The sequence below is a fragment of the Suillus discolor genome (assembly GCF_016758755.1).
Source record: "Suillus discolor strain FC423 chromosome Unknown F5147scaffold_1, whole genome shotgun sequence".
Lineage (NCBI taxonomy): Eukaryota > Fungi > Basidiomycota > Agaricomycetes > Boletales > Suillaceae > Suillus > Suillus discolor.
Window position 1 is genome coordinate 1,134,281 of NW_024541248.1, and position 24,551 is coordinate 1,158,831.

General features: G+C 48.0%; 14 protein-coding genes across 14 annotated transcripts; 5 read left to right on the plus strand and 9 right to left on the minus strand.

The window, feature by feature from the left end:
• Positions 1–298: 298 nt before the first annotated feature.
• On the minus strand, positions 299–1,459 carry F5147DRAFT_663281 (ribulose-5-phosphate 3-epimerase). Its single transcript, XM_041434867.1, has 7 exons — positions 1,283–1,459; positions 1,132–1,197; positions 996–1,078; positions 874–877; positions 687–820; positions 500–650; positions 299–452 (listed from the first exon to the last, which is right to left on the minus strand). The coding sequence occupies exons 1-7, from the start codon at positions 1,386–1,388 to the stop codon at positions 340–342; spliced, it is 657 nt and encodes a 218-aa protein (XP_041300156.1). The 5' UTR covers positions 1,389–1,459; the 3' UTR covers positions 299–339.
• A 1,222-nt stretch (positions 1,460–2,681) lies between these two features.
• On the minus strand, positions 2,682–3,487 carry F5147DRAFT_831992 (COX6A, subunit VIa of cytochrome c oxidase). The gene is made up of 5 exons (XM_041443789.1): positions 3,296–3,487; positions 3,215–3,242; positions 3,143–3,165; positions 2,922–3,094; positions 2,682–2,873 (listed from the first exon to the last, which is right to left on the minus strand). The coding sequence occupies exons 1-5, from the start codon at positions 3,420–3,422 to the stop codon at positions 2,847–2,849; spliced, it is 378 nt and encodes a 125-aa protein (XP_041300157.1). The 5' UTR covers positions 3,423–3,487; the 3' UTR covers positions 2,682–2,846.
• Positions 3,488–3,521: 34 nt separating this feature from the next.
• On the plus strand, positions 3,522–7,205 carry F5147DRAFT_601058 (26S proteasome regulatory complex non-ATPase subcomplex Rpn2 Psmd1 subunit). Its single transcript, XM_041432228.1, has 10 exons — positions 3,522–3,729; positions 3,790–3,977; positions 4,041–4,174; positions 4,228–4,605; positions 4,655–4,777; positions 4,828–5,502; positions 5,553–6,218; positions 6,269–6,448; positions 6,507–7,046; positions 7,103–7,205. The coding sequence occupies exons 1-10, from the start codon at positions 3,584–3,586 to the stop codon at positions 7,118–7,120; spliced, it is 3,048 nt and encodes a 1,015-aa protein (XP_041300158.1). The 5' UTR covers positions 3,522–3,583; the 3' UTR covers positions 7,121–7,205.
• Positions 7,206–7,484: 279 nt separating this feature from the next.
• F5147DRAFT_663287 (ARM repeat-containing protein) lies at positions 7,485–9,733 on the plus strand. Its single transcript, XM_041434868.1, has 6 exons — positions 7,485–7,608; positions 7,668–7,843; positions 7,895–8,074; positions 8,124–8,444; positions 8,497–9,330; positions 9,379–9,733. Exons 1-6 carry the CDS (start codon positions 7,575–7,577, stop codon positions 9,427–9,429), a joined length of 1,596 nt encoding a protein of 531 aa, XP_041300159.1. The 5' UTR covers positions 7,485–7,574; the 3' UTR covers positions 9,430–9,733.
• A 24-nt stretch (positions 9,734–9,757) lies between these two features.
• F5147DRAFT_663289 (like-Sm ribonucleoprotein) lies at positions 9,758–10,546 on the plus strand. The gene is made up of 5 exons (XM_041434869.1): positions 9,758–9,815; positions 9,870–9,965; positions 10,024–10,051; positions 10,103–10,175; positions 10,232–10,546. The coding sequence occupies exons 1-5, from the start codon at positions 9,791–9,793 to the stop codon at positions 10,268–10,270; spliced, it is 261 nt and encodes an 86-aa protein (XP_041300160.1). The 5' UTR covers positions 9,758–9,790; the 3' UTR covers positions 10,271–10,546.
• On the plus strand, positions 10,484–11,542 carry F5147DRAFT_663291 (ribosomal protein S16 domain-containing protein). Its single transcript, XM_041434870.1, has 4 exons — positions 10,484–10,712; positions 10,783–10,785; positions 10,891–11,209; positions 11,270–11,542. Exons 3-4 carry the CDS (start codon positions 10,970–10,972, stop codon positions 11,378–11,380), a joined length of 351 nt encoding a protein of 116 aa, XP_041300161.1. The 5' UTR covers positions 10,484–10,712; positions 10,783–10,785; positions 10,891–10,969; the 3' UTR covers positions 11,381–11,542.
• F5147DRAFT_663292 (uncharacterized protein) lies at positions 11,543–12,405 on the minus strand. The gene is made up of 3 exons (XM_041434871.1): positions 12,302–12,405; positions 11,804–12,253; positions 11,543–11,754 (listed from the first exon to the last, which is right to left on the minus strand). The coding sequence occupies exons 1-3, from the start codon at positions 12,389–12,391 to the stop codon at positions 11,644–11,646; spliced, it is 651 nt and encodes a 216-aa protein (XP_041300162.1). The 5' UTR covers positions 12,392–12,405; the 3' UTR covers positions 11,543–11,643.
• A 30-nt stretch (positions 12,406–12,435) lies between these two features.
• Positions 12,436–13,921, minus strand: F5147DRAFT_663294 (succinate-CoA ligase). The gene is made up of 8 exons (XM_041434872.1): positions 13,818–13,921; positions 13,651–13,766; positions 13,476–13,592; positions 13,282–13,425; positions 13,105–13,231; positions 12,711–13,049; positions 12,571–12,659; positions 12,436–12,521 (listed from the first exon to the last, which is right to left on the minus strand). Exons 1-8 carry the CDS (start codon positions 13,852–13,854, stop codon positions 12,495–12,497), a joined length of 996 nt encoding a protein of 331 aa, XP_041300163.1. The 5' UTR covers positions 13,855–13,921; the 3' UTR covers positions 12,436–12,494.
• Positions 13,922–14,079: 158 nt separating this feature from the next.
• On the minus strand, positions 14,080–17,518 carry F5147DRAFT_663296 (armadillo-type protein). The gene is made up of 9 exons (XM_041434873.1): positions 17,361–17,518; positions 17,196–17,288; positions 16,869–17,147; positions 16,728–16,818; positions 15,667–16,676; positions 15,377–15,611; positions 14,915–15,328; positions 14,405–14,864; positions 14,080–14,348 (listed from the first exon to the last, which is right to left on the minus strand). Exons 1-9 carry the CDS (start codon positions 17,481–17,483, stop codon positions 14,237–14,239), a joined length of 2,817 nt encoding a protein of 938 aa, XP_041300164.1. The 5' UTR covers positions 17,484–17,518; the 3' UTR covers positions 14,080–14,236.
• F5147DRAFT_601080 (Septin-domain-containing protein) lies at positions 17,499–19,640 on the minus strand. The gene is made up of 8 exons (XM_041432229.1): positions 19,318–19,640; positions 19,133–19,261; positions 19,002–19,083; positions 18,815–18,949; positions 18,638–18,755; positions 18,220–18,587; positions 17,920–18,166; positions 17,499–17,868 (listed from the first exon to the last, which is right to left on the minus strand). The coding sequence occupies exons 1-8, from the start codon at positions 19,532–19,534 to the stop codon at positions 17,842–17,844; spliced, it is 1,323 nt and encodes a 440-aa protein (XP_041300165.1). The 5' UTR covers positions 19,535–19,640; the 3' UTR covers positions 17,499–17,841.
• Positions 19,641–19,770: 130 nt separating this feature from the next.
• Positions 19,771–20,664, minus strand: F5147DRAFT_663299 (uncharacterized protein). Its single transcript, XM_041434874.1, has one exon. It carries the CDS (start codon positions 20,544–20,546, stop codon positions 19,908–19,910), a length of 639 nt encoding a protein of 212 aa, XP_041300166.1. The 5' UTR covers positions 20,547–20,664; the 3' UTR covers positions 19,771–19,907.
• An 82-nt stretch (positions 20,665–20,746) lies between these two features.
• Positions 20,747–22,131, minus strand: F5147DRAFT_601081 (carbon-nitrogen hydrolase; the record flags this gene model as incomplete). The annotated part of the gene is made up of 5 exons (XM_041432230.1): positions 20,747–20,999; positions 21,050–21,412; positions 21,466–21,485; positions 21,540–21,932; positions 21,989–22,131. The coding sequence occupies 5 exons, from the start codon at positions 22,129–22,131 to the stop codon at positions 20,968–20,970; spliced, it is 951 nt and encodes a 316-aa protein (XP_041300167.1). The 3' UTR covers positions 20,747–20,967.
• Positions 22,132–22,262: 131 nt separating this feature from the next.
• F5147DRAFT_562683 (mitochondrial ribosomal subunit protein-domain-containing protein) lies at positions 22,263–23,046 on the minus strand (the record flags this gene model as incomplete). The annotated part of the gene is made up of 3 exons (XM_041430631.1): positions 22,263–22,454; positions 22,502–22,836; positions 22,887–23,046. The coding sequence occupies 3 exons, from the start codon at positions 23,044–23,046 to the stop codon at positions 22,263–22,265; spliced, it is 687 nt and encodes a 228-aa protein (XP_041300168.1).
• A 164-nt stretch (positions 23,047–23,210) lies between these two features.
• F5147DRAFT_9176 (DUF866-domain-containing protein) lies at positions 23,211–24,037 on the plus strand. The gene is made up of 6 exons (XM_041444468.1): positions 23,211–23,287; positions 23,340–23,423; positions 23,473–23,529; positions 23,580–23,768; positions 23,824–23,913; positions 23,973–24,037. The coding sequence occupies exons 1-6, from the start codon at positions 23,282–23,284 to the stop codon at positions 24,024–24,026; spliced, it is 480 nt and encodes a 159-aa protein (XP_041300169.1). The 5' UTR covers positions 23,211–23,281; the 3' UTR covers positions 24,027–24,037.
• The last annotated feature ends 514 nt before the right edge of the window (positions 24,038–24,551 follow it).

A 24,551-nucleotide genomic window follows, 5' to 3' on the forward strand; every position in this document is an offset into this window, starting at 1 on the left:
AATGGCCCCCTGGCCCTATATACCATACATTATACTGCCGTTACCGTACTCTCTAATCACGTCATCTGAAATGACCCCATATCGTAAATGCAAGATAGACTCTAACATCGATAGGGCGATACCCGGTCTTCTGATTCCCAGTCCTTTCACTGTCCATACCTTTACTATTTGTCGATCTTTTCACCTCGGACATGTCAAGTAGTTTACTTGCTGCCCTTCTGGTTCAGCCGCCGTGTTAGGACCAATCTTAGTCTACTTTAATAACATAAACTGTGCTACCTCGATGAACATAGATGCATAATACATATCGTGCGATCAGCAGTTCAGCGACTTCAGCATCTACTTCGAGAATCTCGCTTGAGCGGTATTAACGGTAGTCTTCAGTGAAGTAATGACGCCTTCTGGATTTGGCGCGTTAAAAATAGCAGTTCCTGCTACAATGACGTTGCTGCCTGCGGACCAGTCAAAATCATCTAGGGGATTCTGTGACAGCACTGACCTGCATCGGCACAGATATCAATTGTCTTGGGCCCAACACCGCCATCGACCTCGATGTCCTTTTCTGGGAAGCGTGCCCGCAGTTCCGCAACCTTCGGTACACACCGCTCGAGGAATTTTTGACCGCCACGTCCTGCGCCACGTGAGGCAACCTATCAAAAATGATATTGTGACGCACCAGGATAAACAGTCATAACCAAAAGCATGTCTGCTACTGCGCCTATTTCATCCGTGATGGCTGTGGATGGCGTATCCGGAGAAATGGCTACCCCAGCTTTCATGTTTCGCGCATGTATGGCGTTGATAAGCGAAACAGCATCAGCTGCGCAAGGAGCTAAGTTTTCAGGAGAAGATCGAAAGCGAGATTACTTACACGTGGCTTCGATATGGAAACAGTACAGCGAGCCTCCTGCATCCTGCGATGTCGTCCACCCACTGAAGAGATGCCGATGTCAGTTACTGCCGTTTCAATCGAGTTCGATAAGATATGTGCTTACTTTCTCGGGCTGTGCAACCATCATATGGCAATCCATGAATATGCCCGGGACACCTTTATGAACGCAAGACAGGACTGGTGCACCTACATGCACGTGAGAACTACTCGCAAGCAAACGAGCGCGATAGTGCACTAACCCATTGAGATATTGGGCACGAAGTGGCTGGATTGGGACAGATTGACATCGGATAAGAGTATTGAATCTCATTTCTTACCCGTCCATGACGTCTGCACAAGGTGAGGTGGTGATGAGGACTATATCTGAAGCTTCACATATCAGAGACGTACCCATGTGTAACCATTCCGCTCCGCCTTTGATCATTCTCTTGCATTCTGCACTGAGTTGCCCGAAGTCAGAGGCAAGGACTGAAGGAGATATAATTGCGCGAGGCATGACTCTATGTTGGTGGTGGTGGTAGTGTAGGTGGTTGCAAAGGTGAGTGGTTAATGCGTGAAAGTCTCCACATGTCCCACATGAAAGCAGTTTTGGCGGTATTCGATCTACAGCACCTTCCTTTTTTGGCGACAATCACACCACCCGTGTAGTTACTAGTATGTACTAGTACTAGATGCTTTTTCACCCGTACTTACTATTATATCAATGTTCAACGCCTAGCTGCGGTAGTACAGTTCATCAATATGGTTTTGTCTTCATCCTAGGAATGAATGCTGCACACAGAGGCCCGCACACTTCTACGTAAATGAAAGGGCCGGCCGCCGCATCGTTCATATCGGAACCCGCGTCTGAGTCTTCGACCACTTCGACTTCACACGCTGCCAGTGACCTCTTATCTTGCAAAAGGCATGCTGTATCTGCTTTCGTTACCCGTTGTCACTGCCAGCGCTGGTACTAGGTCTATGGTGCGTGTCACTTGGGCACCACCAATTGTGTGCAGAGGCCAGCGAGTCGACCACTCGAAATACGCCATCTCGGGAACAGTCAAGCGCATCCGAATCCAAAAAAGACGTAGATAGTAGCGAGTCGCGGAAGTGTCTTCTCGCGCGAGTCCAGGCCAACATTGCAAGGGATAAGGAAGTATCCGGCTTGCAATACGAATTCCATTTGAACGGCCGACAAAGACCTACCTAAAGGTATCAGGAATTAATTCAAATTTTAGTGATGCAGATCATAATTGCACCCTCGGATCACTGGTCTTGTAGAACACCGAGTTACCTCCGCTAGTGTCACGCTAAGCAATGCAGTTCGGAGGCCGCAGCGTCCTACAGTGGGACGCAACAGAACAACAACAGAAGCGATAAGTTTCATGTAAGCGTGAAGCTCATTTGGAAAGTAAATATCCACCAACGACAACCTGACATCTGTCTTGAACTCGGCGAAGCTCGTAAATCACGTCTGTCTAAAGCAGCGCTTTCGGCTTCCAAGATGTACCAATGTTGAAAAGCGTGTTCAACTCCTAAAACGCGCTGTAATCGGGAAAGGCGCACTAGATAGTCGTTTGAAGGAGCACTGAGATCCGAACGTCGCAAAGATGTGCAAGCGCATTATGTTGCAGGCAACAACGAAGGAAAAAATATTCGTCAGTCATCGCTGTAGCCATCTAGGGGATATCTTGTTGGTATCTTTTGGCAAACAGAATTTCGAGGACTGCTTGTAAATGGTGAAATCTGAGGCTTGCGGGCGGGGTTAAGTCATTCCCTGCTTTTAGCTTTCAATCACACTTCATATTGACGACAATGGCAGAAACTTAGCCGGCATTTCATCGAAACTATGGAGGCAAATATAACGCCAGAAAATTACGACCTGCGCACCAACTGGAGTGACAGACAAAAATGCCGCTGAAATTGTTGAATGAGATGAAATGACATCATAGTCTACTGATACGAAACAAAATCATTCATCCGACAAATCTTTGTTGACCTGTAAATGATTAGTTGAGACGAACACAAGAACAGTTGAACGGCTTACATGCGGGTTAAAGAACAGCGAGTTCATACCCCATGGGTAAGGCTTGAGACGACGGTTCATGTATTCGTACTGAGGGATGTCGGGGAGGTGACCATCATGCTCTGCCTTTATGTGTTCTACGTGTTCGGCATGTTCTGCCTCCACATTACGCACCCAAAGGGCGCAGGCAATGGCTAAAAAGGGGTAAGCAGACGAAACAGACAGCTGATGTTAAAACGCACTAGCTGGGACGCAAACATAGAAGCTTCCATAATGTCAGCGGAAATCAACTATGCAGCAGATATTGGGCAGACCTTATTCTGCGCCAAAGCTGAGTAACCTCTGTCAGGTGTATTAAGTGCCAATTATATCCGCGAGACAGTGCTTTTGCAAACCTGCAGCATGGGCCCTGACCGCATCACGCTTTGTGAAATAATCACCTGCACCTGCATCGGCAGAGGAAGCACGGGAACCTCTGGGAGCTGCGCGAGCAACAGCACGTACGGCGGTGCGAGCAAACATGAATACGGCGTCGAAATGTTAAATATGCAATGAATATTCGCGTTTAAAGTCTTTGAACGGATGAGGTCGGGAAGGTGAATTAAATCTCCGATTGAAAGACTTGTTCGTGTGCAGCGTGATGAAAGGTGACGCGTCTCATAGTATTCTTTGACTTGAAAGTCATGGTCATTCGTTCCCAATCCTCCGCGGCCGGCGTGCTCGCTCTCCTTCAAGAACCGGACACCGTATTCAAGCAACATGCTCTCAAAGGACTTATTCCCCTGGTTCCTCAGTTTTGGGCAGAAATTTCGGAGCATATTGCACTCATGTATGGGTTGCCATTACTCGCTGTGCACTAGTCGATTCTGACCTCGGAATTCATTCTTAGAGAAAGCTTATACGAGTCCGATGATCTTCCAAAGGCTGCTCGCCATAATGCTGCTTTGCTGGCTAGCAAAGTGTATTATTTCTTGGGAGAGTATGACGAAGCCTTGTCCTTTGCCTTGGGCGCAGGGAGCGCGTTTCAGGCTGAGGCTCGCGCACATGGCGCAGGTGAATATGTCGAGACAGTGATATGTGAGTGTCAGACCCTTTGCCCTGGCCCACAAATTAACCTTATGTTGTTCGTTCACCTTTAAGCCAATGCAATTGACCGATACGTCACACTACGGACTGAAGAGCCTTCCGGGAGCTCGACGAAGATTGATGCTCGGCTACAAGCTATCATAGAAAGCATTTTTGATCGCTGTATTGAAGAGGGGGAGTACCGCCAGGTAACATAATCGTTATGAATGCTACCTACTCCGAGCTCACCGTTTGTGGGCAGGCAATTGGCATTGCATTAGAGTCTCATCGTCTCGATGTTGTGAACCGTATATATGACTTGACTCACGATGTCTGCCTTCTCTCGTACACGATGGAAGCTGTTTTAGATACAGGCTTTTCCCTCTCCTACCGTGATCAAGTCCTCAACTTCCTCCTACCTCTCTTCCCTCCTCCAACATCACTGTCAAAATCCCCGCACATTCATGCCCTGGCCCGGCTACTCGTCACCCTTAATCGGCCATCACTCGTCGTTCCACTCCTGACTTCCCTGATTCCAAAGGAGAGGCTTCTTGCATATCAATTCGCATTCGACTTAGTTGAGGGAGGTGCTCGGGAATTCTTGCAGGGGGTGAAGGCCGAGTTACCTGAGGGCAAGGAGGTGAGTATTATCATATACATGCGAACGATATGTTAAGTTTGTCCCCTAGGAAACACAAGACATATACGACAAGCTCCGTAAAATCTTGGATGGGCAAGAGTCTGTCAAACTATACCTGGAATTCTTGAAGCGCAACAATAAAGTAGATATGCTAATTCTGAAGAACACGAAAGTGAGTATTCTCATGGTAGATTTTAAATGTCATTAATATTCTGTCGCTAGGAAGTTCTCGAAGCTCGGACGTCTATATATCATACTGCGGTTACTCTACAGAACGCCTTCATGCACGCTGGAACGACTTCCGACGTGTTCCTTCGTGAAAACCTTGAATGGCTCGGTTTGGCGTCTAACTGGGCAAAGTTCTCTACGACCGCTGCCCTCGGTGTTATCCACAAGGGCCATTTCGAGGAGGGGATGACCATTCTTGGCCCATACCTCCCCCAAGCAGGGGGCGAAAGCCAGATCCAAGGGGCCGCCTACTCCGAGGGTGGTGCTCTTTATGCTCTTGGTCTGATCAATGCTGGCTGTGGTAGCGGCCAACCCGTTGAGAACTACCTTCGGGAGACCATGAAAACCGCTCAGGGCGAGGTTGTGCAGCACGGTGCCGCTCTCGGCCTTGGTATTTCAGCAATGGGCGGAAGAAGTTCCGATGCATACGATGACTTGAAGGAAACGCTGTTCACCGATTCCGCCGTGGCCGGCGAAGCAGCTGGTTATGCCATGGGTCTCGTGATGCTTGGTTCTGCAGATCAGACATCCGCGGAGGAGATGTTGACGTATGCTAGGGAGACGCAGCACGAGAAGATCATTCGCGGTCTGGCCATGGGGCTGGCGTTCATATTCTATGGTCGCCAAGAGGAGGCCGACTCTACAATTACTTCACTTTTGACTGAAAAGGTAAAAGCCCTACCGTGACTGTCAACGCTCTTATTGAAGTTTCCATTCAGGACCCTATTCTACGTTATGGTGGTGTCTACACTCTCGCACTAGCTTACGCAGGGACGTCAAATAACGACGCAGTCCGGCAGCTACTGCACATTGCAGTCTCTGACACCTCAGATGATGTTCGGAGGGCAGCTGTGACCTCACTCGCCTTCCTCCTATTCAAGAACCCAGGTCAAGTCCCCCGAATTGTCCAACTCCTCAGTGAAAGTTATAACCCCCACGTTCGTTGTGGTGCAACCCTAGCCCTGGGTATCGCATGCGCAGGCACCGGTCTTCAAGATGCCGTTGAGATCCTTGAGCCCATGACTAAGGATGGCGTTGATTTCGTGCGACAGGGTGCCTTCATCGCCCTTGGTATGATCTTGGTCCAACAGTCAGAAGCTTCATCTCCATCCATGTCCTCAACCCGTGCCCTTTACACTAAAGTGGTGTCTGACAAGCACGAAGATCCTATGGCACGTTTTGGTGCTGCTATTGGGCAAGGCTTGATAGATGCAGGTGGCCGCAACGTTACCATTAGCTTGCAGAGTCGAGCGGGGAGCAAAAACACGAACGCGATCGTTGGCATGACCATGTTCTGCCAGTTCTGGTATTGGTATCCATTAGCACACTGCGCGTGCCTCGCGTTTGAACCAACCGCTATTATTGGACTGAATGAAGACTTGAAAGTAAGCACCATGCAACGCTTCTCGGCCATTTCCACTTAACTAGAATTCAGGTACCAAAGTTCGAGTTTGTCTCCAATGCCAGACCCAGTCTTTTCGCCTATCCTCCTCCCGCCACACCTCCCAAACGGGAGACCTTCGCTAAAGCGGCTACCGCAGTTCTTTCGACAACCGCTAAGGTCAAAGCGAGAGAAAAGAAAAAAGCAGCTGCTGATGCAGATGCTATGGATACTGTACGCGTGTTTGCGTTTACCACAGGGTATTTTTTTACTTATCTGTGTGATATTTCAGGACGAGAAACCCGAACAAAAGAAGGATGGCGATGTTGAAATGAAAGGTGAAGAGGGTTTTACCGGCAAGCCTACGGATGGCTCGCCTTCGACCAACGCTCCCGAAGACGTTAAGCCGAAACGGAAATCAGAGCCTTCCTCAGAGAATGTTGCGAACTTCTCCCGTGTTACTCCCACGCAGCTCGCCTACATCAGCTTCCCCCCTGAAGGACGGTATCAACCCGTTCGTCCGGTATCATTGAACACAGTCCCACATAAGACTAGTGGCAAAGGGAACCCGAACCCTGGTCTCAGGAAGGCGCCATCCGGTGTTGCCTCAGAGCGATACGCGGGCGGGGGTGGTATTCTCCTGATGGTGGATGAGAAGCCAGACACGGAAGCGGAGTTCATTTCGTTCGAACCTCCTGTCGTGGAACCAGCACCAACTGAGAACGAACATGCACAACCGCAAGCCCTCGTACATCGTGCCAGACCTTCGAGAGATTTCCACATTGCTCTAGATGAGAGTTCGCCGGACGTTGACCCTCCGGAATCATTTGAGGTGAGTAATCGTTAACAATGACTGGGCACCCCGAGAGACTAAATAATATTTACTAGTACCCGTTTGACTCGTAAACTATCATCCACGCTGTATTCTTACTGCAATCGAACATTTCAGTATTTAGAAATTTGTCGTGCAATACTTTTGAGTTAAGTCCGATCGAGGCACGAGAACGACACAACTTTCCGTGAAGTACTACCAACGCTCGCAAGTTTTCTACTGCTCAATTCCACCCTACTGTCGCACTCCTGATACCAATTGTTTGTAAAATCAGATGCTAAGCACTTAACGTTCAACGTTGACTAACAATCTGTACGGCCACGGAGACTGATAGAATTAATATGTGGAACGAAAACTTTTGTGACGTGACTCGTTGAGTCACATTGTGATGGATATGACAGTGTCACACCTCGCTGATAATGCTTTATCCTTTGTTGTGACGCGAGGGCTTTCAACATCTTGATCTTCTTTCTGGTTCTATCTCTCTCTTCTACCATTTCTTAGATTTTTGCGATCCAGCAATCCGTCATGGAGTCACGTACCATGGAACACCGCAGAGCCAGTATGCTTGTCTCAATTTTTTTTCTTGATATCAGTTACTGAAGACGCGTATTTGATCAGACTATAAGAATAAAGGTGGTTTGAAGCAAGACGATCTTAGGCGTCGCAGAGAGGAGCAGCAGGTTGAGATCAGAAGACAGAAGCGCGAGGAGAATATCGCGAAAAGGCGTAATTTCCTCCCCTCAGCTTCAGCCGACTCAGATGAAGAAGCGACGACAAGTAGTTGGGAGCCTCCGGTGCATACGATCTCATCCACTTTCATGATTTTCCACTGAATGTGCTTGCAGCTTGCGGAAGAAATGATTAGTGGCGTGTTTTCTAATGATCCTGATCGCCAGTTGGATGCAACTACGAAGTTCCGGAAACTGCTGTCAAAGGAGAGGAACCCTCCAATCGAGAAAGTCATCGAGTGTGGCGTTGTACCCCGTTTCGTTGAATTCCTTCGGACTGGTGCTTCCATGTTGCAGGTTTGTTGTTCCGTCCCTCACCATTGAGTCAATATTAATCGGTCTATAGTTCGAGGCCGCTTGGGCGCTCACAAATATCGCTTCTGGAACCGCTGAGCACACTCAAGTTGTCATCTCCGCTGGAGCTGTGCCTGAGTTCATCAACCTCCTGTCATCGCCGGTCCTCGATGTTCGTGAGCAGGCGGTATGGGCCCTCGGGAACATCGCGGGTGACAGCCCACAATGCAGAGATTACGTCCTACAGCAAGGGGCATTGAGGCCACTCCTGACTTTGCTAAGCGAAAATCACAAACTTAGCATGCTCAGGAACGCTACGTGGACCTTGAGTAACTTCTGCAGGGGCAAAAATCCTCAGCCCGACTGGGAACTGGTTTGTGACAAATCATGGCTTGTATGCATAGGATGTTGACGTCTTTCACTAGATCTCTCCCGCGTTGACCGTCTTGACCAAACTCATTTACTCGCTCGATGACGAAATTTTGATTGATGCTTGCTGGGCTATTTCATACCTTTCAGATGGTTCAAACGACAAGATCCAAGCAGTTATCGAGTCAGCTGTATGTCGGCGCCTCGTTGATCTACTCATGCACAGTTCAACCTCCGTGCAAACGCCCGCTCTTCGTTCAATCGGCAACATTGTTACTGGAGATGATCTTCAGACTCAGGTCGTTATCGCGTCTGGGGCTTTACCCGCTCTTCTTTCGCTGCTATCGTCCCCAAAAGAGGGTATCAGGAAAGAAGCGTGCTGGACGATATCCAACATCACCGCTGGGTCACCTCCCCAAATTCAGGCAGTCATCGATGCCAACATCATCCCTCCACTCATCAACATCCTTTCCAATGCCGACTTCAAAACGCGGAAGGAGGCCTGCTGGGCAATTTCGAACGCAACGTCTGGCGGTCTTCACGAACCAGCGCAGATCCGCTATCTCGTCTCGCAAGGTTGCATCAAGCCACTCTGTGACCTGCTCACTATGATGGATAACAAGATCATTCAAGTTGCCCTTGATGGTCTCGATAACATCCTGAAGGTCGGTGAGACGGACAAACAGGCTGGAGGTCCCGGATCTGTCAACCAGTATGCTCTATATGTCGAAGAGGCGGGCGGTATGATCACCATCCACAACCTCCAATCACACGACAACCTAGAGATATATAAGAAGGCGTTCAATATCATGGACAAGTACTTCCCAGATGAGGAGGAAGTGGATGCAGCAATTAGCGCACCTAGCCTTGATGCTACTGGTACATTTGCTGTGAGTTCGCTGATATTGTCCTTTTTCATGTACTAATTTTCTGCGCAGTTCCAGGATGTGACTGCTCCTCAAGGAGGCTTTAGTTTCGGCCAGCAGTAAACTGTTGGCCTTGTTGATTCGCCATCTCTTCCACTGTGTGCTACTGTCACTTATATCTTGCACCAACCATTATCGCTCAACTCCCCATTCTGTTTGCAACTTGTGATCTCTACTTACCCTTTACGCTTTTGCGGTATGTTACATGTAACGCGTCTAACGGACGCAAATTCCTTTATGACAACAATATATGTCAGAGCACGAGAAAATGATTCAGTGTAGTAGCTGATAATGTTTATTATTGGTAACCTGTACTACCCAATGATGTCTGTTATGCGATACATGAAATTTACAACATTGATCTGGATGCTGATGCCAACATGTCTCGCCCGTCTTGCTTTGCGCCACCACAAACTGTACCATCATGGCTTCTCAAATCCTCCCGCTAGGCGAGTACAAAAGACAACAAAGATCATTGATCACTTTCCTGACAGCCGTCGCAGAGCTGATTGACAGATGCATTGGATCCCGGATATGGGTCATTATGAAGAGTGATCGTGAGTTTACTGGGACGCTGCTTGGCTTCGACGATTTCGTCAGTGAGTCAGCCACCTTTTCCTACACGATAAAGCTGGTATTGAACACGCCTACACGCAGACATGGTGCTAGAGGACGTAACCGAATAGTCAGTAAGACTAGATGATAGCGATTTCCTGTTGCTGACGGTCGTCCTCAGCGAGACTACTCCTCAGGGAAAGAAGAAAACACGACTTGCACAGACGCTTCTCAACGGCAACAATATTTGTATGGTTTGTGAAATTCGTTCACTGAATGTTCGAGTGGGGGCTGACATCTACCTACCCAGTTGATTCCAGGCAGCGAAGGTCCCGAGTCAGACTCCTGACTTATAAAAATACAACACTTTGTTCTTGCACTCTCAGCTTAACTTCAAGGGCCGCTTGTACTATCTTTTGCCCAGAGTTGCAAAACGTTCCGACCAGTTTTTGAGAACACAACAACGACACAACATAAAAATAAGAAAACAACAGGAGCGTGCAGGGTTTGGTACATATTCTAATACTATGTAAAAAAAATTTGACAAGGCTATGTTGCCAGAGAGAAGCCGGTGCGAAACAGTGTTTGCAGAGTTGCATCCGCATGAAAGTCCACTATATCACACTGCCGCTTTGACTCTCCGACGAACGAAACTGCTGCCAGGCTAGTGTGCAGGTGTTGGCCGAGTTGCCGAGTGGTGCTTTTACGACTCCGAAAAAAAGCTCACTCCTGTCACGCCATGCATCTTGATAGTACCTAGTACAACATTTATATCTCTCAACATATTCTAATGTTGGAGAAATTTAAGAGGAGTATTAGAAGACAATGTCAATCACTAGTAAAATTCCTGAATTTTTTCGTGCTTGTAATGGCTTCCCTCTGATGGAAAGTGAATGTTTTGAGCAGTATTTCACTGCCGCAAGCACTTCCAGTCTGGAATAAAAAATAAATACAGCAGCTTAGTCCGTGGCTCGCGTCTGACCAAATAGTAATAAATACGACTTTCGCTCTCTCCCAACTTACAGGCGTACTACTTCAATACTACACCATGCCTGTGCGCCTCAGGATGGCCATGCACGGCCAAAGACACAACCGTATATTTCATTTAGTCGCCATTAATCAGCGCACGAGACGAGACGCAAAGCCTATGGAGCTATTGGGCATCTACGATCCTGCTCTTAAGCTCGGGGACACACACAAGACTGTCAAATGGAGTGTGGACAGAATAAAATATTGGCTGGGTGTTGGAGCACTGCCCAGCAAATCTGTAGTCAAGCTATTGGAACGCGTAAGTCCGCCTTTGTTATTGTTATTCGTACGCTTGTTGGTACTAAAGTCAACATTCAAGGGTGGTGTGCTACCGCCGGACTCCAAGTATCACCCGAAGGTTTTGGGACCAAAATTCGGCACGGAATCGTCAAAAGACAATTCTTCTGGAATGACTTCAGCTACATTGTAGTTCTCGTGGTATCTTGAGGGAATCTTGAGCAGATCGACGTCGATTTGGGGTGGGTTCGTTCCACCGTCTGTTAAGAGCGAGGAGGAAGTCATATATTACCACTACAGCCTCACATATGTAGATTGCAGCTATAATTCCATTATCATTCAAACATCTTCTAATTATTCAGGAGGTCATATATTTCTTGATGTCCAGCTACCTGAGCTAGCTCTGCTGCAGTGTAATCGTCGGGATCCTGTCGGATCACAAGGTCAGTATTCGAATTATAAGGTTCCATGCCTTACTTTCAACAGAGGATCCCCTCCCTTGCTCAGTAATGCTTGGACTACTGACAAGTTCCCTCTGTCACAGGCCAAATGAAGGGCGGTGTAATCCTGTCACTGGAACTTTAGTTTCATGTAGAGAAGTAACGGTGAAACGCACAAATTCATCGCGTGCGTTTATATCGACCGCTGGATTGACAAGCAAGAACGCCATCAGCTTCTCTGCGTCTCCCGCGATAGCTAAACCGTGCAGCGTCTGAGCTTCACCCAAATCTGGGCCCGGATTGACCAGTAAGCTGACCGATGTTCCCATGCCGCCGCCGCCGCCACTTGAAGACCCCGAGCCAGCCGAGTCACTCTGAACACCCGCATCCGCACCTTCATCCTCCGATCGCTTCCCAGACGCACTGTTGGGAGTAGAATCTGATTTCCATCCCAATTCTTGAGCGATTGCTCGATACCGCTGTGCCGCGGCGTGACTATTGTTCACATATGTATCGCTCGCCGCTTTCCACGCGTCCCACTTTGCGCGTCCCGTCATGTCAAATATGTGTGGCCTTGAGCCCTGCGGCTTCGGGGCCACCTTGAGATATTTGAATAGACCATATAACTATGAACAAGTTAGAGAATAGATAAAAGTCAAGAGCACCATGTTGACCTCGAGCTTAATGGTTGTGGAAACCTTTGAGAGGGACGGTGCAGATGATAGATAGCTTGCTGCTTCATCTATGGACGGAGTAAATGACATCGATGAACGATTGGTGAACGATTATGTAAGCACACATCAGATTATTGGCCTAATAAAAATAATAGATTGAACTGTGGTACATTGGTATAGCGGTAATATCTATCTAGACGAGACCTGCTGCCTTCATTGCCTTTCCCAAAAGTCAGCATACCATTGAAAACAATAAAAATTGAACAAACCTTGAGCATCTCAGCACCAATCTTTGCAGGACTGTCCGTCACTATAACACCAGCTCTCTCAAGAGCAGCAACCTTGTCTACTGCAGCGCCTGCGATCCAAAAAGTCAGTGGGAGAGTAAAGCGAATCCAATGGTCTATACCTTTGCCGCCAGAAATGATAGCACCAGCATGGCCCATGCGTCTCCCAGGGGGAGCAGTGCGTCCTGCAATGAACCCAACGACAGGTTTGGGGTTCTTACGACTCTTGTTGTATTTTTCAAGGTAATCGGCAGCCTCCTCTTCCATAGAACCACCTATTTCACCGATGACAACAATACCTTCAGTTGCATCATCTTCCATGAAAACTTTGAGGGCGTCTATGTGCTGAGTACCGGGGAATGGGTCGCCACCAATGCCAATACAGAGTGATTGACCGAGACCAACACCGGTGGTCTGCGCGACAGCTTCGTACGTAAGGGTTCCAGAACGCGAAACGATGCCTGGAATATATTGATGAGGCGGGAGATTAGAGAAAGCCTCTTGATTGGGACATACCGATCTTTCCTGGCATGTGGATGTGACCAGGCTGAATGCCCATTTTGCAACCTAGTGGGTTGATGATGCCGGGGCAGTTAGGTCCGACGAGACGAGATTTAGATTGGCTCTTCAAGGCATTCATGACCTAAATTATAAAGTTCACAAACTGCTTCATGTATCGCAAAAATAGTTTACCTTGATTTCATCGGCCTGAGGAATACCCTCTGTTATACAAACAATCAAACCAATCTCGTTCTCGATGGCCTCAATAATGGCATCAGCAGCGGTGGGGGGAGGAACATAAAGGATTGTTGCATCAGGGTTTGTTGCCCGAACAGCCTATTCGATATGATGAGACATTGGTAGAATAATGACGGATTCCTTCATACCTCTTTGACACTACCAAAAACAGGGAGGCCAAGATGCGTTTGGCCTGCTTTTTTTGGGGAAACACCCCCAACCATGTTTGTTCCATATGCTAAAGCCTCTTTCACGTGAAAGGTTCCCTGTTCCGATGATAAATTCTTCGCGCGTTAAAATCCAAGGAGAACGTTGGGAGCTCACCGTCTTTCCAGTAAAACCTTGACAGAGTACTTTAGTGTCTTTGTGAATACGTAGGTTGTGTATGGTGTCGGCGTAACTCTTTCGAGAAGCCGAAACTGAGAACGACCGGCGACCGACTATGAAGACATTAGCTTCCGTTGCTATTGCAAAGTAGATAAATAACGTACGGTCAGAAGCAAATGAATGACCCGAACGACGAAACATTAGTGGATGTGGTGTTGGAAAGAAATGCAAAATCTCCCCGCTGCGTTGTGATATGTGGCAACCCGCCCGCCGTGCCAAAACCTCAAACCCCGGTATTTCCCGATTAGGTACTATGTCATGAGATACTCTCGCGTTCCTGGTGTTCCTGAATCGGACTAAAAGTCTCGCTTCGCAGCATTCTCTGCCATGTCACTTTTTCGTGAGCAACGTTCCCTCGGCGCCGAGTGATGGTAGACACTGGTAACGCATTCACAAGCAAATACTAAACAATTTTTTGTCATGTACAAAATTCCTATTACAGTTCTGTAAGTGTGCACATCTCTTCCCTTCGTTGAATCTCTCCAAGTCCGTGTGAGACGAGAAAGCTTTCCTCACTTGGATCTCACACTTGGTTCAAGGGAGTTACACGTCTACGATCTCGAGCCTTGCGTGAAGCGCGGTGGAGTGCTAGAATGGAATACTTGACCTTGTCGTATTGGGCGGTGTTCAACGAGCTAACAATCAGGTGACTTCAATACCATAGTCAAAAGGAGTTATAAGGCACACGCACTTTGTCACGTCCAATAAAAACTGCCGCTTCACTTGGTTCGGGGCACTGGATGGAGGAAGCTGCTGCAAAATAGGTGGCAGCCATGCGACCAGCTGCGTAGACCACAGAAGCGCTACGGCGCGGAAGATGGTGACGACAATCGCAGTAGAGTCTTCGGGGAAGTCTCCAACCAGGCCCGAGAGCATGTAGCCGACAAACTCGAATCCCTCCTTTTCCATGACGGCCTTGATGGCTGAAGAGTAAATGGGGAACTTGGGAGGCGGCGATGAGCTAGGAGTAAGACTCTCGTGAGTAAGGATGTCGCGGAAGAGATCTAAGGATGCAAAGACGAGGTCAGAATGAATTAGAGTGAGGGCAGCCATGGTGGCTCTAAATGCCAGCGGGAATGCGCTGGACTGGAAGAAGACGTCTGGGGCCATCCGTATGAGCTGGAGTAAGAGCTGAACATAATCCTCCAATACTTGTTAAACCAAAGTCAGCTTTCGTCAAGATTCGAACGCAAAGGCTCACCATCAGGAATGTCTCTTGGATCCTTTGATTGTAGGAGGCTAACGACTTTGTTGGTCGCTCTCTCGTATATGTTTTGGAAGGCATTTCGCAACACCGGGTCCGACTCGTGACCAAACCTCCCTACAAATTTCCCTGAAATCCACAAGAAAGACGAGAAACCTGTTGCCTCAAAGGACGTCACCATCCGTGACAAGACAGATGATGCAACTGAAAGAGCGCTCTCGCCAAACAGCGTAATGCCGTGACGAAGTACGCGAGTGACTCTTTCAGAAGTGTCATAGTCGAACGCGAACTTGGATATGAAGGTGTCAAAAATCGACCATGCTTCTTGACAGCTGTTCTGACAGGCGGCAGGTAGCTGGTCTCCAAAGGGTCCTACGACATGCAACATGACTTCCAGATTTTCCAAGCCATCTAGAAGACAGGCGTTAGCCAAATATCAACACGGTCCACGAAACTCACATCCGACTTCCTTGAGCTCTTGTTTGGTTACTGCTGTCGATTTGCTGCTTATGGCATGTATTTGAGACAGAATATCAAGCGAGAAGGTTCGCAGGGACTCCGCGGCTTTCTCCATAGACATTGCAGAAATCACGTAAGCGATGGCCTCGTATACTTGTCGCCGATCGTCCTGAGCCAGTTTTGCTCCGGTTGTTGTGAGGAAAGTATGCAACGTAGGAAGGAATTCAATCAAATGCTGCGATTGCGTTAATAAAATAAAATTGAACAACAAAGGTGACGCTTGGTCTCACCTGTTTACAATCTTGGCACAAGTACTTCAACGCTTGCCCTGCAGCCGCACTGACTTCGGAGTCAGGATCTTCAAAGCCTGCCGAGATGTACTGTAGTTGATATGCAATGTAGTCCGGGTGACGGTTGATCCATTCGGTGTACCGGGATATGATTAGCAGTGCAGCATAACGAACTCGAGGATGAATCGGAAGGGAGGGAATGAGATCCATTATCTTGGGCACGGCGGTTTCGTCCATCACATCAACTTCAGCACCCATGGAGCGCATAGCGAAGAGAGGGGCCTCAATTTCTTGCCAGGAGATAGACTGTGGGCTGCGAGAGAGCGCCATAGTGATGAGCCCGTAAGCAGAAAGAAGACAGGCATCTGCACCAAGAACTAGACAACAGTCCTTGAGAGTATCTCCCATCACATGTCTAAACGAGCGGAAATTATCCGCCTCTTGGCCGGTTATAGAGGCGAGATCAGGAGGGAAATGCAAATGGCGAATGACGACTCCCATCAATGCCTTGTACGCTTCCCCAAATAGGGGCGAAATTGTTGTTTTCTTGCCGATAGTCTGAGCCAGCCGCATCCAGAAAGGAAAAGTGATGGGCACAATATCGAGGTCAGGGTAGGCTGAGCACCGGCCAATTGCCTCGACGATTGGGTAGAATGTGTCGGTGTGCTGAAGAATAAGTAGCCGGTACGTTTCGCCCGCTTCTGCAAAAATCTTTGCGTAGCCTCGAATCTTTTCCGGATCATCCTTCTGATCTTCCAGTTGAGACTTGAGGGCAATGACTCGAGGAACGATGAGTTCAATCACGGGCATATTGTCGTCGATTTCTTGCGTCTCGTGTATCATTTCACAGACGACGTCGACTGCCGAGTCAAAAAGTTCCTCCGAGGCTAGGGCCTCGAATGCAAATGCAAGCAAAGGAGATTTCCCAAAAGCGGGCATATCGATTTCTCCTGCGACTAACCAGCTACGAAGGCAATCAAATATTTGGCTTTGAACCGCATGCGTGACACCTGCAGAATTTTGTGACCAATGCCTTTTCGCAATCAAATAAATAGACCGACCAGTTGCCTGCAAATACATGGACAGCAGCTCCAATACCTGCTCAGAGTTGTCTGAAAGGAGTTTTGTAGACCTTTCACGATATTCATCGTCCTGTTGGGGTCATGAAAAACTCCTAAATCTACCGATTATGCGCCACTCACAGTCACAGGTATCCTTGTGTTACCCGATACTTCTTCCGGAAGGATGGTCAGAAATTGGAGTAAAACAGGAACTGTTACAGGGTTTGCTCCGAATGTCTCGACGATACTCTGTAGAGCATTGTCCCAAGCCGGGAGTTGCAGGGCAAGCCCTGAAAGCGCCAAACATAACTGTGTGATGATAGTCTTCGGACCGCTTTGATATCTCTCCAGCGCAGTGACAAGAGTGTCCCTGAGGGGAAGGAGATTCGATGGATCTACTTGATGAAGATCATAAGTAACCTGTCGGGGAGATTTCAGTAGCGCAGAGATGAATCACGATTGACTAACTTTTGACCTGAAAGTCTGTGCAGCGAATAGCTTGGCCGCTGGGGGTGCATCAGGAGATAGCAGGAGGACGTTACATGTCGACCATGCTTCGGGCTAGGACAGGGCGGATGGACGAAGTCAGATGACCGGATTGGAAGATCGGGCGAAGGGCGAAAGTGCATTTACAGAGTGTTGGAAATCCTGCAGCCAGGAATTCGCGTTCTCCAAAGAAGTCTTGTCAGGTGCACGAGTGAACACGTTTAATGCGGACAATAGTGCTTGAATGTTAGCGGACTGGTTATCAGCCATGATTGAGCTTCGTCGTGGTTCGTGATCAAATCTCATTAAGCTGTGACAACTCAAGATTATCTGTTTATCAGTATTGACATAGTGGCAACACTGGGTATCTGCGCGCGCAAAAATAAAAATCCAATCGTCTCCTCGACGTCTTTCAACATCCAGAAACTTTGCATAAGAAGTTGCTCATAGTACTAAAAGGGTAGAGGGTAGCCAAACCTGGATATCAATCCAAAAGAGAGTGTAAAATGTTCGAGCGCGAGGTAATGAGTGAAACGCCAAGGCAATGTACGATAGCAAGAATACTAAATGGCAAACTAGAAGAGGCGAAGAGAGAACAATAAGAAAGAAGTACCGAGACGAAGAGAATCTACCGCAAGAAGCGACGGTTTTTGGTCTATATGAACGTTAGTTAGTAAGCACTCCAGGGTTGGGTTGTTGGGCTTACAGTGTTCTTCTCTGGGGTCAGCGGTCGACCGCTCTCGATTCTTCGCTTCTTGTCTTCCAAATCTGCGCGCTGCTTGTCGAGAGCGTCCTTCATTTCCTTGTGTCGGGCATAAAGTTCCTCTTCGGACTGCTTCAGCTTCGACTCTTTCTCCTGGACCTTCTGCTGGAACACCATCTTCATCTCAGCCTCCATCTTGGAAAGCTTGGCCTCATGCAGAATGCGTTCCTCCTGGATCTTGGCAGAAGGGCTTCGACGAGATGTCAATCAACTTTCTCCACGAACAACAAAGCTAGCACTTACTTGATCTCCCTGAAGACACTAGAATCCTGGGCGACACCCATGCTAAGAAGTTTCTCACTTCGCCAGTTTTCATATAGCACATCGTTTGTGCGCTCTCTAAGCTCCTCCATGTAAGTCCGGACGAGCATCTGGCGAAGCTTGACAAAGTCACAGTGTTCCTCATTGTCAACTTCGATGACACCCCAAGGGTATGCACGTCCACGGACTTGGCGACCGTCTTTGGTGTCCACGACATTGTCCGAACCAACGACTGCAAAAGGAATCTTGCTAGCAATTTCCTCGGCCTCGGCAAGGGTTTCCTCATCCTCGTTCTCATAGCTAGGTGCCTGGAAGATGTGAATATTGTGGTGAGCAATATCTGCGAGGATCTGCATGCAAGGTCAGGTAACAAAAAATGCGACACGGACAGACGATTTACCCTGGCTTTGAAGGCAACAATTTCCTCGTCCGTCAGCGTGTCAGCTTTTGCGATGACAGGAATTAGGTTAACTCGGGTGTGCAGGCGACGCATGAATTCAATATCGAGTTGTTTCAGCCTGTGCAAATAGGGAACGTGTCAGATAGAAGTACAACAAAAGACAACAAAACTGCTCACGAGTGGCCTGTGGGCTGGATGAAGTAAAGACAAGCGTGAACACGGTTGTCAACGATCTTCTGCCGATTTACACGGTTCTCCTGCTCTAGATATGAGTCGAAGCGCGACTCAATGTCTTCTACAATCGGCCTCCAGCTAACATTACGTATAGGTGGGATATTCTTGATTTGGCCAAATTTTTACATACCTGTCGTCATTGTTGACAAAATCGCCAAAACCGGGAGTATCAACGACGGTGAGATGAAGACGAACGCCGTTCTCCTCGATATCTAAGTGAAAGTGTTAATGGCACCTCACGTGCTGTCATATGACACTGACCTGCCCCAATGCTTTCAATAGCAACCGTTTTGGGTCGTTCAGCCGAAGGAGGAAGGGGCTCCTTGGGAGGGTATAGAGGCGTGTTGAAGAGAGTGTTGATCAGCGTAGACTTGCCCAAACCCGACTCGCCTAGAGAATGGTGAATATTTGAGGGCATGTTACTAAGTTGGCATAAAACAACGAACCGACGACCATTGTAGTGAACTGGAAACCTTTCCGGACGCTCTTCCTGTGTACTTGGTTTGGAAGGTTGGCGAAGCCGACGTAGCCCATAAGCTTTTTGCGAATGACAGGTGAGATACCAGCGTTGTTAGATTGGGCCAACAACGGACTGGAACCGTTCGCGTAGCCATTTGGAGAAGGCGAGTGGTCACCGGCGCGAGAGGTGTAGGAGTCAGTCATCTGGACGCTGCTGTCAGTGATGAAGGGCTTAAGATGACTAGCAATAAGGTCCAAAATTTACTTTCGGTTGACTGCAAACGAGGAGAGAAAGATGAAGCAAACACTGTTCTTGTCTACAAATGTGTTGCATTTGTTTGGCTTCAGTGGCGCGCTAAATCCGCTTTTCGGTAAGCGAATAACTTAATCCCGTAGCGATTAATATCGACCGGGCGGTGCGGACCAGCCGTTCATAAAGGGTGATGGTACGTAAATGATAGTGCACTTGCAGGATATACATATTGCCACAACTAACTACAGAAAATATTATAAAATGAGTGATTACCGTATTGATGATGATTATTCAACAGTTCTTCCCAAAAGCCGCATCATAGCTTCACTGCTCTTTGATGTACATGTCAAACATCATCTCCCAGTCGCCCTCCCCTGAGTTAAATTGCGGCGCGTTCCAGCAAGACGGGGAATACTCCATATCCGAGGGTGTGACCTTTTCACTGCTTCCTGGCCAGTCCGGATCAGACTCGGAGATGCCCATCCAAGGAGACTTGTCCTGCGCCTGCCAGTAGCAGCTCGGTGTAGATTCACCTCCGGCTTTCACCAAGAAACCTAGGTTCTTCTCTGGATGTTCTTCCTCGGTTTCCATCCGTTTTAAAATATTCAGAGTCAATGCTTTCTCTTCAAAGGATGCACCAGGGTGGTATGAGGGCGCGGTTGGCTTCATCAACTTCTTCCGTGGGCGGCTTTTCTTGGGTGCCGAGTATGTAATGGGGCTGGCTCGTGGATCATAGATCGTTCTACCTCGAATCGCCAAGACAATTTTGTCCTCGCGCGCCTTGCGTTTGCTAGGGTTAGCTGCCTGCTTTCGGTGGCCAGCAAAGTCCTGCACATTAAAATTGCGGCTTGGTCTCCGCAATAGAGAGCTTGAGGGTGCTCTCGCCGGACTCGCCTGCAAGTGACGCGACAGAATAGATTGCATAAGCGCAGTGCGTGCATCAGGAGTTTGCGAGTTAGACATTATGGAGGGTATAGCAAGTAGTGCGAGGGTTTTTTGGCTGAAGAGTCTGGTTAACTTTGGACCTGCCGCAGCTTAGTGACTTCAAGTGATAAGGGGAGTTGTATGTGTTGCTAGCTCTTATATCATAGTAGTTGTGGAAGTTTTCAAATGGATTTCTATGCATCACTTTGTGCGTGCTGTGGGAGTACGAGAAAGAGGATGTCGCTTTGATCTTTGTCCTTATCGGCCACATTAGTACCGAGCCACATGCATGTCGTACAAAGCATAATTAATTGGGAAAGATATGACTTGCAGTGTCCAACATTCAATATCAGTGGATGTTTATTGTACAGATCAACTTGAGAAGACACGTTATTGACAGTGGAGATGATGATAAGAGATCATCATCACACTTTCTTGAACATGGGCCCCCTTGCCAAAATCAAGGCGAGATGTTTGCCTTGAACTGAAAGACTAAGCACAGACCATGAGTCGCATCTCAAGTCAAAATGAAGTGGTCGTACCATCTGGACGTGAATAGTGCCCCACAGCATCAAGATCAAACTTTCCTCGGACAATGTCATCAAGGTCAAGATCTGCAGTCAGGATGTCCTCGGGCTTCCTCGTGGGACCAGCGAGTACTTTTCCCAGAGGGCTGACTATCAAGCTGCCACCGTTGATCATGACATTATCAGGATTGCGATTGCTGGTATCTGCAACGGGATGGTCCAGAGGATAGTCTTTCTCGGTCGCGAATTGACACGCAGAAAGCACGAAACAACGTCCTTCGAATGCGATGTGTCGCATAGAGCTTTCCCAAGTCTCACGCGCGTCAACTGTTGGGACGCAATAGATCTGCGTCCCGAGAGAGTAATAATAGGTTCGGACTGGAGGAAACACACTGTTTAAGAGGTTTGCTCAGATCAATCTCAAGACTCACGCAAAGGCATATAATTCTCCCTGGTACAACTCGTTCATGATCTCTAGGTGAGGGCGATCAGGTTTGACACTCACCAACATATGGTAGCGGATATCTTCGTCTCGACGGTGCGAGCTGGCTCGACGGAGGATTGGAACTTCTTTGCTACAACGGGAAGGGTGCTTCCATCGCCCTGCCCCCAGATTAAACGTTCACATGCTGTTGGCAGTAGTTTTCGATGCTTTGCCACTAGGCCCTCAACGGGGTCGACGAATATGGCGGTACAGTAGAGTGTCCCGACATCACGCTCGATAACCCCCATGACTACAAAAACCCCTGTCGCCTTGCTCACTTCTGCGATACGATCTGTCGCTGGCGAAGGAATCTCAACGGCCGCGTTATGATATTTGACAAACTCGTCCCTGCCCTCTGAAGTTCTCTCTCCTACGAAGCATGAGAAGGTTGACCATTTTGGGTAGCCCCCGATGCTGAGCAAGATTTACATGTCATAGGTAAAACGACATGCAGACCAAGGTGGACTCACAAGCCTTCGGGAAATACAACGAGCTGCGATCCATCGCGCTCTTTTGCAAGTCTAGTCAACTTTTCAAACTTGTCCAATGTCTCTGATAGATTGAAACGGGCAGTGCAGGATTGAATCACAGACGCACGAATTGTATTCGCCATGAGGAAGATAAGGAGAAACGCATGCGGGCTTGTTCATCGATGGAGCTTATAACATATTTTGGATGATTCACCATACACTCGTGATCATGATGTCGGACCGATTAACAGCGGCCATCCAGAGATACAGTCTATTATTGAGATGGAAGTATAGAAGATATCACATTTTCTTGACGCTTTGGAAGCCATTCTGTGGGAAAGTCTTTGAGACTTGGACGCAGTCCACCTCTGCCTCGAACATGATCACCCTTCTTCGATTTCCGCACTTTAGAATCGAGATGTCGGGTATCCAGTGGTAGCCGTTGATATGGTGCCTCGCCCTCAGCCTATCAATTATGAGTATGGATGATAGCCGACGTCAAACTCGACCTACATTTGCTTCGAGAACCAACTTATCAAGCGTATCGCTGATCCATTTTAAATTCATGCTGGCTCGCGGAAAGTCCTCACACGCAATTTTGATAAAACCATGCTTGGCCGCATCCTCATCCGCTGAAATACCAGAGTCTCTTGGGGGCTCTGGCATCCACCTCACGCCTGCGAGGAGTTTCGCTCTGTGAAAAGCTACTTCGTTCCGCAGAGGAAGATGCGCGACCGGAACGACAACACTCCGCTTAGCTGTCAACGGATGTTGTTCTCCAGCAAAGTCAACCGACCGTACGACGAGGGGTGTAGCGGCAATTGGAAGGACGAATGGTTTGCGGAACGCTAAAATGCGAATGAGTGGACGTCTTTAATTAGGGTCAATCATGGCTGACCTACGAGTTTTGGAATCTCGTGTTCAATTAGTCGCATGTAGTATAATGCCTGCCGCTGCTGACGGTGTAATAGGTATCCGGCCACTGGTACATCTAATCCCCCATCTGGCTGAAAGTGCTGAAGTATTTCTTCGTCATCCGCTTTCGATGCCTTGGACATCTTTTTCCGCATGGACACTTGTGTAGTGGCATGAAATTGCCTGGCGACCATCATTGAAGGCAGACCGCGTCGACATGGCGGAAGTAACCACATGTTGGAGTTGGCAACTTGGCAGAAGTCGTCCGACTGTAAAACCGACCTCGAAAACGGAAGTACGCAAACAAGAACAAACTCTGATCATTCATCGATGAACGACACACCACGATCCTGAACTTGAAAGATACATCATCCTATCATGGTCGTAAGTTTCTTTCGCTACATCGGAAAGACCTTCATATGTTAATTTTGAAAAGTTCTTGAAACTGGAAATCAAAGCTGAGCTAGAAAACGTCACAGATCTCGCCCCTTCTGGTGATGATTTCGAGTACTTTTTCAAAGTGATACTCGGTGACACGTCATATCCTGTATTCTGAATACCCCATGCAGGTAGTCTGCAATAGTTGTCACGAGGAGCACCCGAAGTACGTCACGTTGAAAAGATTGGTATGTATGTCTACTTCATGATGATGGAGGATTCCATCTCGTTTCTTCAGGAAACACGAAATATCTCGAACAGTAGAGGCTCAGCTCACCTCGTTTGGCGTTGTGGTAATTGTAAAAAGGAAAGCTCAGCCAGCTTTGTTGCTGAACCGTCAAAACCATACTCCGCTGAATCAAATGGACAATTTTCCACCCTATTGAAGATGGAGTGTCGTGGGTTAGAGTTCACAGATTTTGCTCCAGTTTGTATTGTCTTCTATCGTGTTTCTCCAATCTCATTACATAAAAATGTCACAGAAAGGGCGATGGACATGCCAGGGAGAGACTGGCACCAAGTTCTCCGATGTTGATCTTGAAGATGATGACTGGGTCGACTATGACGAGAAGGTAAGGCAGTACTTCGTCCTGACTTTATAATCGTGACGATCCACGGAGTCCCCCTTCAGGCTAAAGTCGATGTTCGTATTTCAAACATTGAAAGCCAATGGACCAGGGCGTGAATCATCAGGAGGAAGATATCATCAGTATATCCACAACAGGTACAAGATACAGTCTTGTGAGGTACCTCTCAAAGTTTCAGTACATCGCAATTTGATAGATGCGAAAGATAGTTTTCGGTTTATTGCTAGTTCTCGTCTCATCTGCCACACTCGAAGAGTTTGCCCTGCATATAGGCCACAATTGGTCATGTCCATATGTCGTGGTTCATAATATTTACCATGTGGCTATTGGCACAGGATTCACGGCTAACTCTTACCCTTCAACGTCGATTTTACCCAGGGCTTCGCGATGAGCTGCATGTAGGACGCTGTGCCAGTCTTGCTTTCCAATGCCGACGGTATGCACTGGCGTTTAGTGTAGAACATCGCCCACTGCCAGTGGGTACGTGAGCGAGACTTCGGGATGCAGTGTGAGGGAGTCCCTCATGCTCGGACTAACTGGAAAAGGAGCTCGGAAAACTTAGAGATGTGGATTGTCGATACTCGAAAAAGCATCATGGGGAACGAAATACAGATTCGGTCGGT

Coding starts and splice junctions, on each gene's coding strand:
- F5147DRAFT_601080 (XM_041432229.1), bottom strand. CDS start 19,534: ATGACTGACTCCTACACCTCTCGCGCCGGTGACCACTCGCCTTCTCCA. Junction 18,950..19,001: donor TTTGTCAACAATGACGACAG/GTATGTAAAAAT, acceptor ACGTAATGTTAG/CTGGAGGCCGATTGTAGAAG. Junction 18,167..18,219: donor AGTGTCTTCAGGGAGATCAA/GTAAGTGCTAGC, acceptor ATCTCGTCGAAG/CCCTTCTGCCAAGATCCAGG.
- F5147DRAFT_663291 (XM_041434870.1), top strand. CDS start 10,970: ATGCCTGTGCGCCTCAGGATGGCCATGCACGGCCAAAGACACAACCGT. Junction 11,210..11,269: donor TAGTCAAGCTATTGGAACGC/GTAAGTCCGCCT, acceptor TCAACATTCAAG/GGTGGTGTGCTACCGCCGGA.
- F5147DRAFT_663287 (XM_041434868.1), top strand. CDS start 7,575: ATGGAGTCACGTACCATGGAACACCGCAGAGCCA. Junction 7,844..7,894: donor CAAGTAGTTGGGAGCCTCCG/GTGCATACGATC, acceptor ATGTGCTTGCAG/CTTGCGGAAGAAATGATTAG. Junction 8,075..8,123: donor CTGGTGCTTCCATGTTGCAG/GTTTGTTGTTCC, acceptor ATCGGTCTATAG/TTCGAGGCCGCTTGGGCGCT.
- F5147DRAFT_601058 (XM_041432228.1), top strand. CDS start 3,584: ATGGTCATTCGTTCCCAATCCTCCGCGGCCGGCGTGCTCGCTCTCCTT. Junction 3,978..4,040: donor ATATGTCGAGACAGTGATAT/GTGAGTGTCAGA, acceptor TTCACCTTTAAG/CCAATGCAATTGACCGATAC. Junction 5,503..5,552: donor CTTCACTTTTGACTGAAAAG/GTAAAAGCCCTA, acceptor GTTTCCATTCAG/GACCCTATTCTACGTTATGG.
- F5147DRAFT_9176 (XM_041444468.1), top strand. Junction 23,424..23,472: donor ATTTCGAGTACTTTTTCAAA/GTGATACTCGGT, acceptor TACCCCATGCAG/GTAGTCTGCAATAGTTGTCA. Junction 23,769..23,823: donor AGTTCACAGATTTTGCTCCA/GTTTGTATTGTC, acceptor AAAATGTCACAG/AAAGGGCGATGGACATGCCA.
- F5147DRAFT_663296 (XM_041434873.1), bottom strand. CDS start 17,483: ATGGCTGATAACCAGTCCGCTAACATTCAAGCACTATTGTCCGCATTA. Junction 15,612..15,666: donor TGTGCCAAGATTGTAAACAG/GTGAGACCAAGC, acceptor ACGCAATCGCAG/CATTTGATTGAATTCCTTCC. Junction 14,865..14,914: donor TCCAAGAGACATTCCTGATG/GTGAGCCTTTGC, acceptor TGGTTTAACAAG/TATTGGAGGATTATGTTCAG.
- F5147DRAFT_663299 (XM_041434874.1), bottom strand. CDS start 20,546: ATGTCTAACTCGCAAACTCCTGATGCACGCACTGCGCTTATGCAATCT.
- F5147DRAFT_663294 (XM_041434872.1), bottom strand. CDS start 13,854: ATGTTTCGTCGTTCGGGTCATTCATTTGCTTCTGACC. Junction 13,593..13,650: donor AAGGTTTTACTGGAAAGACG/GTGAGCTCCCAA, acceptor TCATCGGAACAG/GGAACCTTTCACGTGAAAGA. Junction 13,050..13,104: donor CCACATGCCAGGAAAGATCG/GTATGTCCCAAT, acceptor AATATATTCCAG/GCATCGTTTCGCGTTCTGGA.
- F5147DRAFT_831992 (XM_041443789.1), bottom strand. CDS start 3,422: ATGTTTGCTCGCACCGCCGTACGTGCTGTTGCTCGCGCAGCTCCCAGA. Junction 3,243..3,295: donor GGTCAGGGCCCATGCTGCAG/GTTTGCAAAAGC, acceptor TACACCTGACAG/AGGTTACTCAGCTTTGGCGC. Junction 3,095..3,142: donor CTATGTTTGCGTCCCAGCTA/GTGCGTTTTAAC, acceptor ACCCCTTTTTAG/CCATTGCCTGCGCCCTTTGG.
- F5147DRAFT_663292 (XM_041434871.1), bottom strand. CDS start 12,391: ATGTCATTTACTCCGTCCATAGATGAAGCAGCAAGCTATCTATCATCT. Junction 12,254..12,301: donor CCACAACCATTAAGCTCGAG/GTCAACATGGTG, acceptor ACTTGTTCATAG/TTATATGGTCTATTCAAATA. Junction 11,755..11,803: donor TAAACGCACGCGATGAATTT/GTGCGTTTCACC, acceptor TTCCAGTGACAG/GATTACACCGCCCTTCATTT.
- F5147DRAFT_663289 (XM_041434869.1), top strand. CDS start 9,791: ATGGCTTCTCAAATCCTCCCGCTAG. Junction 10,052..10,102: donor CTAGAGGACGTAACCGAATA/GTCAGTAAGACT, acceptor GGTCGTCCTCAG/CGAGACTACTCCTCAGGGAA. Junction 10,176..10,231: donor ACGGCAACAATATTTGTATG/GTTTGTGAAATT, acceptor CTACCTACCCAG/TTGATTCCAGGCAGCGAAGG.
- F5147DRAFT_663281 (XM_041434867.1), bottom strand. CDS start 1,388: ATGCCTCGCGCAATTATATCTCCTTCAGTCCTTGCCTCTGACTTCGGG. Junction 1,079..1,131: donor CGTGCCCAATATCTCAATGG/GTTAGTGCACTA, acceptor ACGTGCATGTAG/GTGCACCAGTCCTGTCTTGC. Junction 453..499: donor TGATATCTGTGCCGATGCAG/GTCAGTGCTGTC, acceptor ACTGGTCCGCAG/GCAGCAACGTCATTGTAGCA.